The 17227-nt window shown below is 38.4% G+C and overlaps 1 protein-coding gene across 1 annotated transcript in view; it reads right to left on the bottom strand.

The window, feature by feature from the left end:
• Window positions 1–293: 293 nt before the first annotated feature.
• The window catches only part of LOC107085398 (structural maintenance of chromosomes flexible hinge domain-containing protein 1-like), a 42188-nt gene continuing 25254 nt past the window's right edge, over window positions 294–17227 (bottom strand). Inside the window, exons 16-36 of the mRNA XM_015375694.1 lie at window positions 16680–16765; window positions 16459–16577; window positions 13490–13651; window positions 13279–13407; window positions 13101–13180; window positions 12829–12986; window positions 12636–12745; window positions 11903–11964; window positions 11620–11707; window positions 8875–9006; window positions 8615–8770; window positions 8403–8529; window positions 7330–7449; window positions 7167–7252; window positions 6953–7069; window positions 6689–6867; window positions 4840–4949; window positions 3225–3295; window positions 2980–3148; window positions 2736–2888; window positions 294–635 (exon numbers count right to left, since the gene is read on the bottom strand). Coding sequence (XP_015231180.1) covers window positions 550–635; window positions 2736–2888; window positions 2980–3148; window positions 3225–3295; window positions 4840–4949; window positions 6689–6867; window positions 6953–7069; window positions 7167–7252; window positions 7330–7449; window positions 8403–8529; window positions 8615–8770; window positions 8875–9006; window positions 11620–11707; window positions 11903–11964; window positions 12636–12745; window positions 12829–12986; window positions 13101–13180; window positions 13279–13407; window positions 13490–13651; window positions 16459–16577; window positions 16680–16765 — 2500 coding nt within the window. The 3' untranslated portion in view covers window positions 294–549. The remainder of the gene's footprint in view (window positions 636–2735; window positions 2889–2979; window positions 3149–3224; window positions 3296–4839; window positions 4950–6688; window positions 6868–6952; window positions 7070–7166; window positions 7253–7329; window positions 7450–8402; window positions 8530–8614; window positions 8771–8874; window positions 9007–11619; window positions 11708–11902; window positions 11965–12635; window positions 12746–12828; window positions 12987–13100; window positions 13181–13278; window positions 13408–13489; window positions 13652–16458; window positions 16578–16679; window positions 16766–17227) is intronic.

Consider the following 17227-nt stretch of genomic DNA (forward strand, 5'->3'; position numbering starts at 1 on the left):
GGTATTTTTTTATTTATTTTTGTTAATTAGTAGACTTTATTCAGATTGTAATCAGCAGCAACTGTAAGCTGTTTTGAGGGTCTGACAAAGGTGTCTGGTGTCTTCAATGCACACATCCAAACATAAATAATTGCCCAGGATCCTTTAATGTGCATTTTTTGGAACACGCTGCAATATAAAGACAGATTACTTTCCACTTTCTTTGGATAAAAAAAAAAGGCAGAATCAATGTTTTGTAGTGCAAAAAAAGTCTAATGACCATTTCTTTAATTGAAAAGCAACAAACTCTATAAAATGTGCTTTAAGTTTCACAATATGTAAAAAATAACGTTCAATAAAAAAATGGGTACACACTCAAATACATGTTCTGGAAACATTAGTTTATTTTTTTAAACTTAAAGACTTCAGATACTGAAATGTGCCAAGGTTTGTAGTAAATTAACTTTTAAAGTTGGAAACTTTACAGTCTTAAAACATTCAAAACGGACTAAAATGAAATTAAGAAAAACGCTAAATTAAGTAGAAGTATCACTACAACCCAATGATATTTTATCTTGGGCGCTTCGTTAGGAGGCTAGAGGGCTCCAACATGTTTGCAGCAGCTCGTTTACCTAGTCTCACCGATGATGATGATGCTGTAAGAAAAACAACAACAAATAACATGAAAAGCAATATTACACAAGGGGTAAATGCTAGCATTAAAAAAAGCAATCAATACACTTCTAAATAAAATGACACTACTAGCTGAAATCTAGGAAATTATCCAGTTATAAGTCAACTCATATTTTAATCAATTTTAAGAAAAAATACCATCTATTTTACTTAAAATTACAAGAAATCTATTGTTTAAGTTCCAGGAAAGTGTCTGTAATGTTAGAAGTACAGGGAAACATTTCAATAAAAATGCCTAAGAAAACCTGGCATGTTTAAGAGAAGTTCTAGAAAGAACTAAATAAGTGTGATGAAAGTATAGGAATGCAATTCTGGTGAAAGTTTCAAGAATATAGTTGTATCAGTTCAGGGAAAATAAATTTTGAATTTAAGTAAAGAACCTGTTCAGTTCCAAAAAGAGACTGGGTATATAAAAGTACAGAAAGTTCTAGAAAGTACAGTACAGACAAATAGTTTGGACACAACTTCTCATTTAAAGAGTTTTCTTTATTTTCATGACTATGAATATTGAAGATTCACACTGAAGGCATCAAAGCTATGCATTAACTCATGTGGAATTATATATTTAACAAAGTTTAAAACAAGTGAAATAATGTCTTATATTCTAGGTTCTTTAAAGTAGCCACCTTTTTCCTTTTAGTACTGCTTCACACACTCTTGGCATTATCTTGATGAGCTTCAAGAGGTAGTCGCCTAAAATGGTTTTCACTTCACAGGTGTCCCCTGTCAGGTTTAATAAGTGGGATTTCTTGCCTTATAAATGGGGCTGGGACCATGAGCTGTGTTGTGCAGAAGTGAGGTGGATGCACAGCTGATAGACCCAATGAATAGACTGTTAGAATTTGTATTATAGCAAGAAAAAAGCAGCTAAGTAAAGAAAAACGAGTGGCCATCATTACTTTAAGAAATGAAGGCCAGTCAGTCCGAAAAATTGGCAAAACTTTGAAAGTGTCCCCTAGTGCAATCACAAAAACCATCAAGCCCTACAAAGAAACTGCCTCACATTAGAACCGCCCCAGAAAAGGAAGACCGAGATTCACCTCTGCTGTGGAGGATAAGTTCATCCCAGACTCCAGCCTCAGAAATGGCAGGTTAACAGCAGGTCAGATTAGAGACCAGGTCAATGCCACACAGAGCTCTAGCAGCAGGCACATCTCTAGAACAACTGTTAAGAGGAGACTGTGTGAATCAGGCCTTTATGCTTAAATAGCTGCTAGGAAACCACTGCCAAGGATAGGAAACAAGCAGAAGAGACTTGCCTGGGCTAAAGTGCAACAGGAATGGACATTAGACCAGTGGAAATCTTTGCTTTGGTCTGATGAGTCCAAATTTGAGATCTTTGTTTCAAATCATTGTGTCTTTGTGCGACGCAGAAAAGGTGAACGGATGGGCTCTACTAGCCTGGTTCCCACCGTGAAGCATGGAGGAGGTGGTGTGATGGTGTTGGGGTGCTTTGCTGGAGACACTGTTGGGGATTTATTCTTAAGGAAGGCATCTGAACCAGCATGGCTACCACAGCATCTTGTAGCGACATGCTATTCCATCTGGTTTGCGTTTAGATGGACCATCATTTATTTTTCAATAACACAGCGACCCCAAGGGTTATTTGACAAAGAAGGCGAGTGATAGGGTGCTGTGCCAGATGACCTGGATGACCAGAGAATGCCAAGAGTGTATGAAGCACTAATCAAAGCAAAAGGTGGCTACTTTGAAGAACCTAGAATATAAGAGATATTTTCAGTTGTTTCACACTTTTTTGTTAAGTAGGCTATATAATTCCACATGTGTTAATTCATAGTTCTGATGCCTTCAGTTTGAATCTTAAATTTTTCAGTCATGAAAATAAAAAAACTCTCTGAATGCGAAGGTGTGTCTAAAATGTTGGTCTGTACTGTACATGCTCAGTTTCAAGCTACAGAAAGTCAACAGTTGCATAAAGGTTTCACTAATGTCTGTGTTATTTTTCATTTTTTTTGGCAGGGCTCTGCAAAATAAGAGGAGAGTATAGATCATGTTTGGGGAAAGCATGAGGCCATTTGATTTAGTGCATTAAAAAAACCTACCCAGCTGCCTTTCAATCTCGTCAAGCTCTTTCCTTATCACGCTCATTCTTTGCTGATTCTGTTGTATTTCAGGAGACTTTTTTACAATCCTATCACGTTCATCTTCAGACTGCTTTTTCTTCTCCAAAGTAACCTGATACTTAGAGAGCAGATCTATTCGGGGAAAGAAAATGATATATTTCAGCACACAAAATCTAACTTTACACACTAAAAAGGTATACCAATGGTTTATTTGAGCCATCACCTATGTCGTCCTTCAGTGTGTAGTAGTATGGTGGTAGAGGGGCTCCAAACATATTCACTCTATCCCTTGAGGGTGCTTTGTTGTGCAGTCCCCCAAATTTGCCCTTGGCGCTGAGCCTGTTCCCTTGCCGTGTCAATATAGTGGGACAGGAAATCCTGTTCTGAACAACCTGCAAACGGCAAGTAATTGTAGGATAAACAAGCAAATAACCGGTAGCTTAAACACTGTCAGCAAGGATAACTCACCGCCTTTCTGTAGTTGGTGGCAGAGTCCATGTCATCCATCAGGATAGTGTCACCGAGGAGGTTTTTAAATACTTGCAAAGAAACAAGAGGAAAGCTTTTAGATACTAGATTAATACTTAACTGTTTAGTGTTCAATAAAATCTCACTTAAAACCTAAAAACTCAATTGAAGCTGTTTGACAGCTCATGCGACTAAGTCTTAAGGAGGATTTACTTTGACCATGTCCCTTGTGGTGCCCTTTGGGGGGGCTCTAGGAGTATGGGGTCAGGGGCTCTCTGTTAAAGGCTGTCCGTTCTCTGTATGACCGCAGCAGGAGCTTGGTTCACATTGCCAGTAGGAAGTCAGAACTGTTCCCGGTGCATGTTGGTCTCTGCCAGGGCTGCCCTTTGTCCCCGGTTCTATTCATTACTTTTATGGACAGAATTTCATGGCTTAGCCAGGGACCAGAGGATGTCTGGTTTAGGAATCTCAGGAAATCATCTCTGCTGTTAGCAGATGATGTTGTCCTGTTGGCTTCAGGAACTTCAGCGTGCACTGGAGTGGTTTGCAGCCGATTGTGAAGCGGCTGGGATGAAGATCAGCACCTTTGAATCCGAGAACATGGTTCTCCACTGGAGAAGGTGGACTCCCCTCTTTGTTTGGTGAGGAGTCCTTGTCTCAGTGGAGGAGTTCAAATATCTCAGTGTCTTGTTCATGGGTGAGGGACGAATGGACCGTGAGATCGATAGACGGATCGGTGCGGCGTCGGCAGTGAGGCGGTCACTGTATTGGACTGTCGTGGAGAGGAGGGAGCTGAATCAGTTGCATCGATCTATGTTCCCAACCTCAGCTATGGTCATGAAATCTGGGTAATGACCGCGAGATAAGACAAGATTGCGAATACAAGCAGCCAAAATTTGTTTCCTCTGCAGGGTGGCTGGGTGCTCCCTTTGAAATTGGGCGTGGAGCTTAGTTACTAGGTAGGAGCTTGGAGTAGAGTTGTTGCTCCTCCACGTAGAAAGGAGCCAGCTGAGGTGGCTAAGGCATTTGTTCTGGATGCCTCCTGGTCGCCTCCCTCGGGAGGTGTTCCAGGCATGTCCTGTTAGGAGGACGCCACGTGGAAGGCCCAGGACACGGTGGACGGACTATGTCTCTGAGCTGGCCTAGTGTCACCTCAGGTTCCCCCAGAGCAGCTGGAGGAGGTGTGTGTTGATCGGGAAGTCTGGGGATCTCTGCTTAGACTGGTGCCTCCGCGACCCCTTTCCGGATAATGAGGAAGAAAATGGATGGATGGATTTCTTTCACAGTGAACATCTACCTACGATGACAATTTCAGACCCCTCCATGTTTTCTAAGTTGGAGAACTTGCAAAATAGCAGGTTGTTCAAATACTAATTTTCCTCACTGTATATGCAAGTTTAGAATCCATGTAGAAGCCTTCCATAAAAGTCCCAATATATTGTTAGAAATACTGCCAAAAAATTATCCCAGAAAAAAATCACAAAGATACCAGATCAAGAGTGAGAAATCTACGAAAGCCCTAAATTCTTATTATAAGCCCGTTGGAACAAAAAACAAAACCAAAAAAAAACGCCCAAAAATAAACTAAAAAGAAAATAAGCATGTTGCAGCTCACCAAGCTCACAGTCCTTCTCATTTTCGGGATAAACAAGCAGGTGCCTTGCGTAGATTGGGTTCCCACGAGGTTGGAAAAGTCCCTGGCCATTTCTAATGTGAGGTAGAGGTCTGCAAGGAATTAAACAGATCAAATCACATCATCATGTTTTTTTTTAAGTTTATGTTGAACTGACATGTTCAACCATTTTTCAAACAGTCATTGCGAGAGGATGCTATTAATTCTGTCATGTCGAAAGTCAGGTAGTTAATCGTCTTTGTTTGCTTTAGAGCTTAACTAGTTAATGCTCCAATAATGAGCAAGGAAATAATAATTTTGTTCATGTTTAACAAACTTTTGATTTTACATATATTTCCCTCAACATTTGGTAAAATTGATATTACATTACACTATAAAAATAAACTGTAAAATAAACTGTACTAGGATGTTAAGATTTAATTAAACATTTTTGGGTACAGGAATTTTTTATTTTGCAAGGAACTGTAGATGCGTTGCCAATTCTGGAGTAATTTTGCCACTGAGGGCAATTTAATGACAAAAAGCTATTTGACAAAGGAGTGTTTTGTGAAGTGGTATAACTAAGTGGCATAATTATGGCTTCAGGATTATAACAAAAGTGAACCTAGACCACAGGGATGCATTGAAGTCACCTGTTTTTATTCACCACAGGCTTAAATAATGCTAAACAAACATATTTTACTCTACACAAGCCCAATTCAATAACCAAGCGAAGCTGACAGCCAACCCATGGGGAAAAAAAACAAAATTCAGCAAATAGACTGAATGGTTGAACTTTTTTAGTGCAGATTTGAGCAGCTGAAACTGTCATTTGTGATGGTTTTGTTTTCAACATCTTAACCCCAAAAGGCCCAGCTCCAATATGTGCATTTTTGATCTATTTATAGATATGGCTGAAACACAGCAACCTTATTTTTCCTCCCAAATCCCTTTCAATGAGGGCTTTAAAATTTCTAAAGCAACTTTTCAAATAATTTTTGCACAAATACTTTTCATTTTATAAGCGTGTAAACAAAAAAAAAACACAAACAGTTAAAAATTATATAATTGCACTTAAGAAGGTGGCAGTTTTTATTTATAAAGTTTGGGAATAAATGGTCTTAAGTATTATTGGTGGGAAACAGGTGGATAAATGAAGAAAGTAAGCTGGGTTGGTAGACAAATGAAGACTGGATGGATGAACAAAAAGGTAAAAGAGATACATAGATCATTTTCTTCAACTCTGGTCCTCAAAGCACACTGCCCTGCATGTTTTACATGTTTCTCTGCTTCAACACAACTGATTCAGATGGTTGCAGTTCAGCAAAGACTGTAATCTACTATCAATTGATTTCAGGGGTGTGAAAGTGGGGAAACATGCAGGGAAGGGTTCCTTAAGCACTAGAGCTGAAAAACACTGACATATGTGAACGGATACAGCTGTGGTAGACAAATAGACAATTGACAGATTACGAAAAGGAAAGATATGTGGGTACATGTACAAAATTATGAATGGACATTGAACAGTGGGAAAATAGATGAGTGAACAAGATAAAGATGGACGATTGAATATAACTGTGGAATAAAATTGGGGGAAATAGATGGATAAAGACATGTATGGAAAGATGGACGGATATTGACACAATAAAACCCATTCTGTTCTGGTTTTCCTTACAAGATGAGGAACTTTAAGTGTCCACCCTGACAGAGATATAATTCACTGTTTCCTCCGACGAGTCATATGTAGTCAAGTTAGGTTTATTCATATAGCCCATTTAATATTGCAATCAGGCTCAATTGGAGAGAAAAAAATTAAAACATTACATTTAAAACAATACAGCTGTCGCTCTACCTGTTTCCTTGATACACAAAAATGCTGTCCAGGGCCATGACCTGCTGTCTGCAATCTTGGTGGTATATCTTCTGAGCTTCTTCTGTCGTCTTGGTGATGATGCAGTCCATGTCACCGGACAGGTGCCAAGAGATGACCCAGGCAGCATCGTCATCAGCGATGACGGCAAGGTGACCAACCTGCAATAGAAACAACAGAGGATTTAGACGGATGCCTCCTACATAAGAATAATAAAATAAAAATGACTTGAAATGTTTTCATCACCTTCCCAAGAATATTCTGCCCACTGTAATTAGGAATTGTACATTTTCTCCTGGGAAGCCTCTCTATCCTTTCCTTTTCAGCCATCTTTTCTCTCAGAAGTCGCAAAACATCTGGGACCTTCAAAGAGTTATGAGTATGAATCCCACAGTGAGGAAAAAAATAAGCAAGAGATTAAGATTTAAATAAGGAAGCAGAAAAAATCTACAATACTTACAGGTAAAGATTGTGACAGCGATATATTTCTACTGCTCAACATTGTTCGGAAGTCTTTCTCTTTTTTGTCAAAATCCAAGACTTTCTCTTTGGGGAGAAAAATAAATTGTAATCTAGAGACAAAACTTAAAGCAACACAGAAGTAAAAATGGTGAAAATCTTACGCGTCAACATTTGACGGAGTTCCACATATGTGTTCCATGAGCTTTCGTAATTGTTATATAGCGTGTTCAGTTCGTCTTTCTTCCTTGTCAGTTCAGACATTTTGCTTTGGTTCTCAGAGTCTAAAATGTAAAAAGAAGGTTACATATTTAATAAAAGGAATATTATCCACTTTTAAGCTGGTTGTGTTTCTGCTGATCCAACACAACAAAAATCTTTTTTTTCTGACCTATAATTTATTTTGAAATTTCTGAGGAACAGATTAATAAAGGTGGACTTTATTAAGTGGTATCAGAGTAAAGGGGGTTGATTAAATAAAGGTGATACAAGTTATTCTTTATAAAAAAATTTAAAAAGGCATATTTATTGCCCACTTCACTAATACTCTATCATTAATAATAATAATAATAATAATACATTTTATTTAACAGCGCCTTTCTTGACACTCAAGGTCACTTTACAAATAATACAAAAAAAATAAATAAAAGGAGATGAAAATACAAAATACAGATACAGGAACATAAAAAAAAACAAAAAAAAACAACAAACAAACAAAAAAAAAATTATTGATCACTCTATTACATAAAATAACAAATCATGTGGAAGTTTGTGTTTTTAAATCGGAAATTGTAAAAAGTTTTGTAAAGTATTATTTGACTATCAAGGTACTGAAGCTCAGTAGTAAAGACAAGTTTCAAACTGATCATTCAATTGTACTTTTTAAATAAAGAAATTGAACTTTATTGATAGCTCAATGAAGAAATAACTCCTTGCCAACGGACTGCCATTGTGCAGCGCCCGGAGAGCAGTGTGGGTTTAAGTGTCTATGCTCAGAGAGCCAGAGTGGCAGTCTGTGGGAGTGGGTTTTGAACTCACAACCTCAGGATTCTAAGCCCTATTCCCTAAGTTCTAGGCCGCCACTCCTCATAACCGAATAACAACGGATAACCGAATAATAAAAGAACAGCTATCCACTTTTCCACTTTTTTTTTGCAGTACTATAAATGCTTTATAAATGCATAAAAGTTTATAATAGCAGGAGTGCTCTGTTATAATGATCATGTAAGAGCTATACCGTTGTAAAAATGGAAGGGAAGTTCAAAAGGACTCAGAGGTATAGGCAGCATTGTCAATTCAGCTTTGAACATGACAATATATCTGCCTCCATCGTCTCCAGGACTGTTTTCTGCGATCGTCAGCCTCTGTCAAAAATCATTACTGTTAATATGACACAAAGTTTTTCACAATGACTTCATGATGACATGGCTGATAGGAAATGTTACTCACTTCGATGTGGGTGCTTCCCTCTTTTAAGGTCATTTTAATGGTGCTGGTTTCACCTTCAAACAGAGGGAGGCTTCTGCGCTGCTCCCCAGCAGGACACTTCATGGAAATCAACACCACCCCATTCAGATCCTGCCCGGCTGGGTTACCATGTTGATCCTGGAGAGATTAAAAGCGGTAAGAGTTACAACATTGAATTTCACCCCTAAAAAGTATTCAGTAGTAGTTTTTCATGCTCAGTAACAGTGAGGACTGCAGCTCACCATAATCTTCAGAGTCATGTTCTCAACTAAGATTCGACTGGTGATGTCAGTGCTGTAAGAAACGACCCGGGTTCGCGGCTGACATTCAGGTCCCAGCTTGAATGGTTTATTGGCCACAACATTTACATTGATCTGCAGGACGAAAATAAACCAAAGGTTTGTTGAGGTTTCTTCAAAAAGGTCTGTATGATCTTAATAAACAAATGTATGGGACTATACACATTAAGGTCGTTTTTACACCTAATAGTCTACCAGACTGTTTTTTTGGTCTACATCGAATTCGATTGTGCATTCATACCTCCCTAAACGACCCAAACTTTCTGCCCAAACAACCTATGGTTAGATTAAAGCGGACTAAGCAGGGATGGTGTGAATGCACCCCAACTTCTATAACATGAATAAACATTAAATGTAATAAAATAAGACCCTAATATAGCTTATCTACACTCAGTGTACACATGCAATGTACAACATATCTGGTCAAAATGTCTGGATACAAAATATTTCAAATGTAAAGCAGTTTGAGCTGTTTTAAATAAGTTGTTTTGCTTCTTTGAACTGTGCGCTTTAAGGAGTGAATGCAGAGTAAATTAGGTGGCCAGGGTAAACTTCGGGGGTTTCTTCTTCTAAAAGTGTTAAGGAGAGTTGAGCTTGGTGATAATTCACACTGCCATGAGGCAATGCCTGCTCCCAAGGGAATGTAAGGGGCTACGCAGGGGACAAATTTCCCCACTGGGGGATCATAAACTGATTTCTTCTCTCCTTCCCTAGAGAAGATAAATGCTATAAAAAATGTAAAGGGAATGATTAGAATATGCCATCTTCAAAAAATATATGCATAATTGATAATTTTGAAATATGCTAAGATCCATTCAAAACTTAAAAGCAGCTATAACTGATCTCTTAAAGCTGATTTAAGGCTGTGGCAGTAATTTTGCATCAAGTCTCCCTTCATCACCGTTATTCTAAAGGAAGATGTGAGAATGTTTTTTTGATAACCATGATGGAACCCCAGCTTTCCAGCTTGAAACGTATAAAAACAGAAGGAATAGGACACTTGTGATCTAAAGGTGCTGGTGAGTGCACAAACATCCCTCCTTGGTCTTTTTTTTAATTTGATGCCATAAGCTCAGCCCATGTAATTAAAGGAAGTATTCATCTTTGCTATACATCGTAAGCTGCATCAGATTGGGTGGGAAATGTTTCCAGAGATGTTTAATTGGAATAAAGACTGCACTCTGGATTGGCCACGCCACCATATTTAAAAATTGGCTCTGAAGCTAATCCTTTGAGATCTTGGCTGTGAGCTTTGGGTTATTGCCCCAGTCCGAGGCCAAAAACGTTGTGGAGTCGGTTTTCATTCAGCCCTGTACATCACTGCATTTATTGTTCCCTCTATCTTGACTAGTCTAGTCTAGTCTACGATTCCTGCTGCTAAAATACATCCCCATTGCATCATGCTGTCCCCACCATGCTTTAGAGTAGGGGTGACATTGGCCTGATGATGATCGGTGCCGGGTTTCCTACAAACATGACAAGTAAAATCTTTCTGTCATCAGAGGAGAGGATATAGTTTCTCATGGTCACATTACTTCAGCTGTGTTTTGGCAAACTCCATACAGGCTAGCATGTGCCTTTTACGAAAGACTGGATTTCTTCTTGAAACTCTACATTAAAGGCTGATTGGTGGATTGCTGCATAGATGGCTGTCTTTCTGGTTCTCCTCTCTCCCCCCAGGGAATACTGTAGCCCTGACAGAGTGACTATGGGGTTCTTGGGGGTCTCCTCCCTGGCTAAGTCTCTTCTGCCCCGATTGCTTGGTTTCGATGGTTGCCCAGCTATAGTAGAGTCTTGGGGGTTCCAAGCTTGCCGATTTCAGAGTGATGGACGCCACTGTGCTCACTGTGATACTCACAGCAGAATGTTTCTAAATCCTTCACAATATTTGTGTCTCTAAACAAACTTGTCTACAGACATTCCCCTTAACCTTATGCTTGGTGTTTGCGCTCAGGCATCCACTGTCAGCTGTGGTACCCTACATAGACAGAAGAATGCCTTTCCAAATCATGTCCAGTCTTTTCAAATTACAGCTGGTGGACTCCTTTTAACTTACAAAAACATCATGAGGATGATAAAAATGATTTAAATTACTTTTCTGTTTTTAATACAGTTGAAACACTCTCAACGAAAAATTTTCGCATCATCATAATTGGGTATTTTGTGCAAAAGTTTGAGGTAAGAAATCAAATTAATACTATTTGATAAAAGGCTGCATTACAAATAAATGTGAAAAAGTCCAGAGCTATGACTACTTTCCAGGTTGTCTGTATGCTTTATTAAATTTTTTTAAATATTTGGTTTAATTTTAGAAAAATGATTAAACCAAAGTACAAGAACGTGTGATGACTCCTTCCTTAATTCAAAACTCAAAGTTAGATACAAAGCCCAGCTTTGGAAATACTGACAGAAAGCCCTCCAAACGGACTAACGCTAAAAGAGTAGGTTATGAGGAGAGAACACATGCGTCCATACTTTTAAACAAACAGCCAATAAAGCTGATTCTGAAAGCAAAAACGAAATACATTTCCATGAGTCCTGGAGGAGTTAAAAAAAAGATCACTTCAACTGTGTTCAATCATGTAGAAATGTTTGAGCCATTGTTTCACGACAACGGTATAATTTATAAGGCAACATAAAAAGCTTAAGATGTGCATTTTAATGCCTTCAAAATATTTGCAAACCAACCTGATTACTCAGTAGAGCCTCTACTTTATCGATACGCAGAGAAAACTGTATGGTGTATCTCCCAACGGTTTGTGGGATTTCTTTATCTCTGCAATGAAATGCACAAAGATGACACATTTTGCACAGTTAGAAGAGTTTCCTAGCTGTATTGTTGGATGAAAATGACATAATGAACAACAAAAAATGAAAGAAATGCAAAGAGCAACATATTATTCCCAGAACTGTGCCATCAAAGCTCATCACGGTTTTTCAACAAGACAAACATTGCAGACATTCAACTTACCTAAAATGATAGCAGTCTTTCTTCTCATTTTCCAGTGGTTTACTGCACTTTAGCTCAGTTGCCTTAATAACAGAGGAGATAAGAAACACTTCCTTAGCTTTGGACCAAGCAAAATTACTTAAATCATTAAAAGGTTTTCTTATTTGTCACATATCTACAACAGAGTTTAATTAACATTATTAGTTCCTTGAGTGATGGACCAACAAAAAGCAGAGTACATGTACTTAATTCTCCACTAAATAACATTTTCCTTGCAGTAACAGCTGCAAGTCTTTAGGGGTATAGGCTTGCAGCTCTAAATAATGAACATTCACCCACTCTCTTTAAAAATTAGCTCAACCAGACTTTGAAAGAGCCATTGTGACAGATCAATGACCTGAAGTGTGAACTATTTAGTCCTGGTTGTGGTCATTGTTTTGCTAGAAGGGGGACAGATAGGATTTATGCTGGTTTTAGGTCATTCTACTACCTATCTATGCTGACAACTCTCCTCTAACCCTGGTAAAGATTCACATTCCAAAAACAAAATGCCTTCATTACCACAAATCTCTAATCTTCCTACCTGAGCTGTAGATAAGACCTACCAGGCCATTTGACTGCATACATTTCTAGCATTAAACAACATTCTGGGAAAACAAACCTTTTCCTTTGCCTTGACAGTAATGCTACTAGGTGCTGATCCATCACTTAAAAAGGAATACAGCTTTTCTCTTGCTGAAATTGATTAACTCACCGTTTTTGGACGTGACAATGACTCTCCCTTCCACCACCACATGGACAGATCCGCAGGGTTAAAAGTTGCCATTGGACTCCCATCATCAGACACGACGGTCACTGAGAAAACTAAAACACACATGCACAGCTAAGCCTTTGCTAAGCTGGATGATCAGAGGTTGAACAGTTTCAGGAAATGGAGGAATACAAACCAGGAAAGGTGCCTCCAGCAGGAAACCTGGCATTGGCATTGTAGTTTACTGACAGTTTGACAGGTTTGTTGGGATCAGGGAGGATACTAAAGTTCACAGATGGACCAGGAATGGGATTCCTGTTAAAGCAACCTTTAAACTCTAGTTGATAGTACCCCCTAGTGGAAGAAAAGAGCAGAAAATGAAATAGTTATTGGATCATATAGAGAGTGATGTTCCACGTATTATAAATATATTTCAATATCTATGTGTGTCTTATATGTAAGACTTACTTTGACCCTGTTACAGCATTAACAGTGAAGGAGGCTTTTCCTTCTGTGTCCACAGGTTGTGAAATAACAGAATTCATCACCTGTCACCACAGTTTCAAACAGCATTATCCTTTCCATCTTTGCTACACAAAGAGATGAAAGACTTAAGCTGATGTTTCAAACTGTTTTTCAAGCAAACCTTTACTGTCGATGGGGAGGTACTGATCTCTACCACCACTCTCTGGTCTGGAGAAGGGTTTCCCCACTCATCACATAGCTGCACCAGGAATGGCTTGGGAATACCGCGACCATTCAAGACCTGCAAAGGCTGGCAAAAAAATAAAAATAAAAAGATATGAGCCTTTAACTAGCTGAAAAATCAAAAAGATGGGGGAAAAAGTTCTCTTTACCAGCTCAGGCCCACTAAGGAGCTTAAGCTTGGCGGGGATTCCTGCTTCCACTTTTACGATGACACGTTCTGTGTAGTTGTTGTAGCTGAAGCAAAGCTCCCTGGGCCCAAGAGGCCCTGACTTGAAACGGACTCCGGTAACTGCAGCAGAACCGCTGCTCTCCTTAAATAAAAACAAAGATAAATAGATTTAATGAATATACATTTACATCTGGATGGAGAAAAAAAAAAAAAACATTCAGTAACCTTAATAAAAGTAGAAATTCAACTAAAAGAAGCCTCAACAAATACTCAGTTTTTAGACTATTCTCACAAAGCAACAATTTCATACTATTAACACCCACCATCTGCCTTAGTATTATGCTTACCACTATGCAATGCTTTTTTTAGACCTATGTTTTTCTTAAGTGTAGAGATATATTTGTAGTGCTGTCTGATGCCGGGGCTGCTTGGCTGGACCTCGGCCCCCTGGCCTTGCTGGTCCTCCACCTGAGGGGGTTGTCCCGCTTGCATTGTGTTTCTGAGCCAACAACTGGGTCTGTCTTAAGACAGAAGCGGCTGCAAGGGAAGCTGGCCTAAGGGTTCTCGTCTGTACATCCCGGGTGTGTGTTGCCATCCCTGTGCTCTCCCTCTCTCAATGCCCTTTAATTCTGGGGTGCTTTTGCATATCTAGGTCTCTGGTCTCCTCTGTGTCAGCTGTGGTCTCTCTGGGGTGCGTCTGGGGCCCCTCACACTTGCTATTGAGCATATCTCCCAGCTTAGCACTTTGAGATTTGATGTCAAATGTAAAGTGCGTTATACGGTAAATAAAATTCATTATTATTATTATTAGCTAAAGGAGCCTTATAAAATGTATATACACAAGCACACTTCTGCATATGCACCACAGGCGTTTGGATTTAGGTGTAAACTGTTATACTAAATACTACTACAGCTTCAACTATATATACACATAGCTTCGATAAGACTGTGTAATCCACAATTATTCACCGCAAGGTCTACTTCCTCTTTTGTGATGTTTTTTTTCTTCTTCCTTTTAGTTTCTTACAAGCATTGAAGCACACTTCAAGGTGTTATTCTCTTTTAATCAGGGCGTTTTTAATGAGTGTCTTTCCTGCAGTCTGTCTTAAAATTTATTCCACGTTTTTATGGAATGCACAAGAATAAAGACCATTTTTAGCCTTTTAATAATTGTTCTTTTGGGATGGCTTTTTACAAATGCTCTATTTATAGGAGGAGTTTGCTAAAACAAAAGAAACAAGCCAAAAGGCCCAACTTTTACATTTTTTAATTAGCATAGCAGAGATGGCCTTTTACTTGTCCCGCAGAGACAGTCTGCAGGAAGGACTTCACCTTAATGCCGTGGCTCTGTGGAAGTGCAACATTAAAGCCAGAATAAGGCTGGAGTTTCACCCCCAAAGAGCCACACAGAACATGGAGGATTTTATGTAGTTAGATTAGATTAGATTAGATTAGATGAGCTTTATTGATCTCACAGTGGAGAAATTTACTCGTCACATATTGGCATAGAAGTTGTGGGGCTTTAACAGAATTGTGTGTACTGTATTGTGTCAGATGGTGGAGAACTACAATTTCACAATCTTCTCATTTAAGAGATTTTTAGCTGACACTTTTTTTTTGGACATAGTTAATTGGTTATGTTGTTTGATTTTGTAAATAAAGTGCTGTTAAAAGTCAAAAGTCTATTTTCCCCCCTTTCTCCTTTATTCTCTCTCGTTTTAAGTTGTGTTAATAAGCTAAGAGGATTTAACTGCCACCAATGTGTGCAGCAATATACATGTATTTGAACATACGTATGCATTCAACATGTACAGTAAAAAGCAACAACAAAATAAAACGACTAGAAACAGCAAACCTTCCTAATAACACGTTATCTGTCAATGATGCATGTTTCACTGTGGTCACTAATGTGAGTTGAGTGGAACGACTTTCACATTTCTTCAAAGTGGAAAAACTAAGATAGTCTCACAGAGAGGTGCATTGTTCCACGCTATGTTATGGTGCTTAGCACAGATGGTCTATGTTTTTGACCCTGAGTTAGGAAAGGAGGGACTGTTGTTTAGACTAGAAGGACAGATTTTTCCTCATATGTTCTGATGGCAAGACAGAAACATTGTTATTGTTTTTGTTTGCCAACAAAACTATCTCCAACATTCACATGGGCAACATTCAGGGAGACATAAAAAAACAACCATGCACCACATTCTTACTCCAAAGGGCACTTTTATAGAGACTACTTAATCTAACAGTCATGTTTTTCAACTCTGGGAGGAAGCCATAGCACCCAGAGAAAACGCACGCATGCATGGAGAGAATAGGAAAATTAAATAAAAAAATTCTACAATAGAAACTAGGAAAGTGATATACTGATCAATAAATAGTAGAAAACCTTAAAAAAAACAATGAGCTGCAAGTCTAAATGTGGGACAATTGTGATGTAGTGAAATAAAACAGTGAAAAAAACTGATTTAAAATGAAGTAAAATGTTAATTTTTTTCACGTTAAATGGAGCTTAGCTGCAAAACAAATAAGTAAATAAAAAATTCATCTTTGGACAGGTCTGAAGCCACTTCAAATCTTAAGCTTTACATATTAAAGGGGAACGCTGTTTCTTTTACACTGGCCCCTTGATTTTACCTTATTCTACTCACCCATATTAGTTTTGTGACATTTGGAGCTGTTCCGAAGATATTCCGTTTTGTAACGTCTTCCTAAGGCAACGAGTTGAAGGCACAAACTAAACTGTTCATAATTTCATTTATGGTACACCAGCATTCATAACATGTGGGCGAATCACTGTCCCCCAGACATTTGTGGCTATATTTTTTATAGTTATATTTTTTAAAAACAAAGCGGAGTGATGTAATAACGTAAAATCAAGGGGCCAATGTAAAAAAAAAAAAAAACAACCTTCCCCTTTAACATCCATTTGTGCATCTGAGTTCCCACCTGCCATAGGAATTGAATGTTAGACTGGTCCAGTCCCTCAGCTTCAACAGTCATTGACTCGGCAGCTGCAGCAGTCAGCCTCTTGGTGACATTGTCATACTGGTCCACAAGCTCCAACTCTGGTTGAAAAAATTAAATTAACCTATTTAATTAATTTCTAAATATTGAAAAAAAAACAAAAAAAAACAATAGATACTTTGAGTGATCTTTGACAAGCTTACCTATGGTTTCATCAAGTGTTTCACCAAGCTTCACTGTGTTTTTAGGTAGAGATGCCTTTAGTCTCGCTGGTTCATCTGGACAAGGCCTATAAACAATGCAAGCAGTTTAGCTTGTTAACGACAGAATTTTAAGGGGAAATCTTTTGCTTAATACCGCCCCTTTACACTTTAAACAAAGAGTTAGAAAGGAAAACTGCAGTGACTAGCACAAGTATTTATTATCCTTAATTTTTTTTGTTTCTTAAACCAACAAACTGAATGTATGTCTTTGGTCCTTTAGGTAAAACATACAAATGATTTATAACCGATACTTCCTAGAGCCATCATTTTTAGAGCTGTTTTTTTATTGGCACAGCATTTATTGGCATGAAAAAGCTTAAGTTAAAAGATAAAGTTATAAGAAAGTTCTAAGTTTAATACAGATAATTTCGTTCTGTTCTAGACTTTGACAGGGGATAAATATGCTTCACTCCTACCCATTCACTGCTGCTGTGACTGTATATTTATGTCGTCATCCCATTTGAGTGAATCCCCACCCAATTCTCAGT

The sequence above is a fragment of the Cyprinodon variegatus genome, unplaced genomic scaffold (assembly GCF_000732505.1).
Source record: "Cyprinodon variegatus isolate N-32 unplaced genomic scaffold, C_variegatus-1.0 Scaffold123, whole genome shotgun sequence".
Taxonomy (NCBI): Eukaryota; Metazoa; Chordata; class Actinopteri; order Cyprinodontiformes; family Cyprinodontidae; genus Cyprinodon; species Cyprinodon variegatus.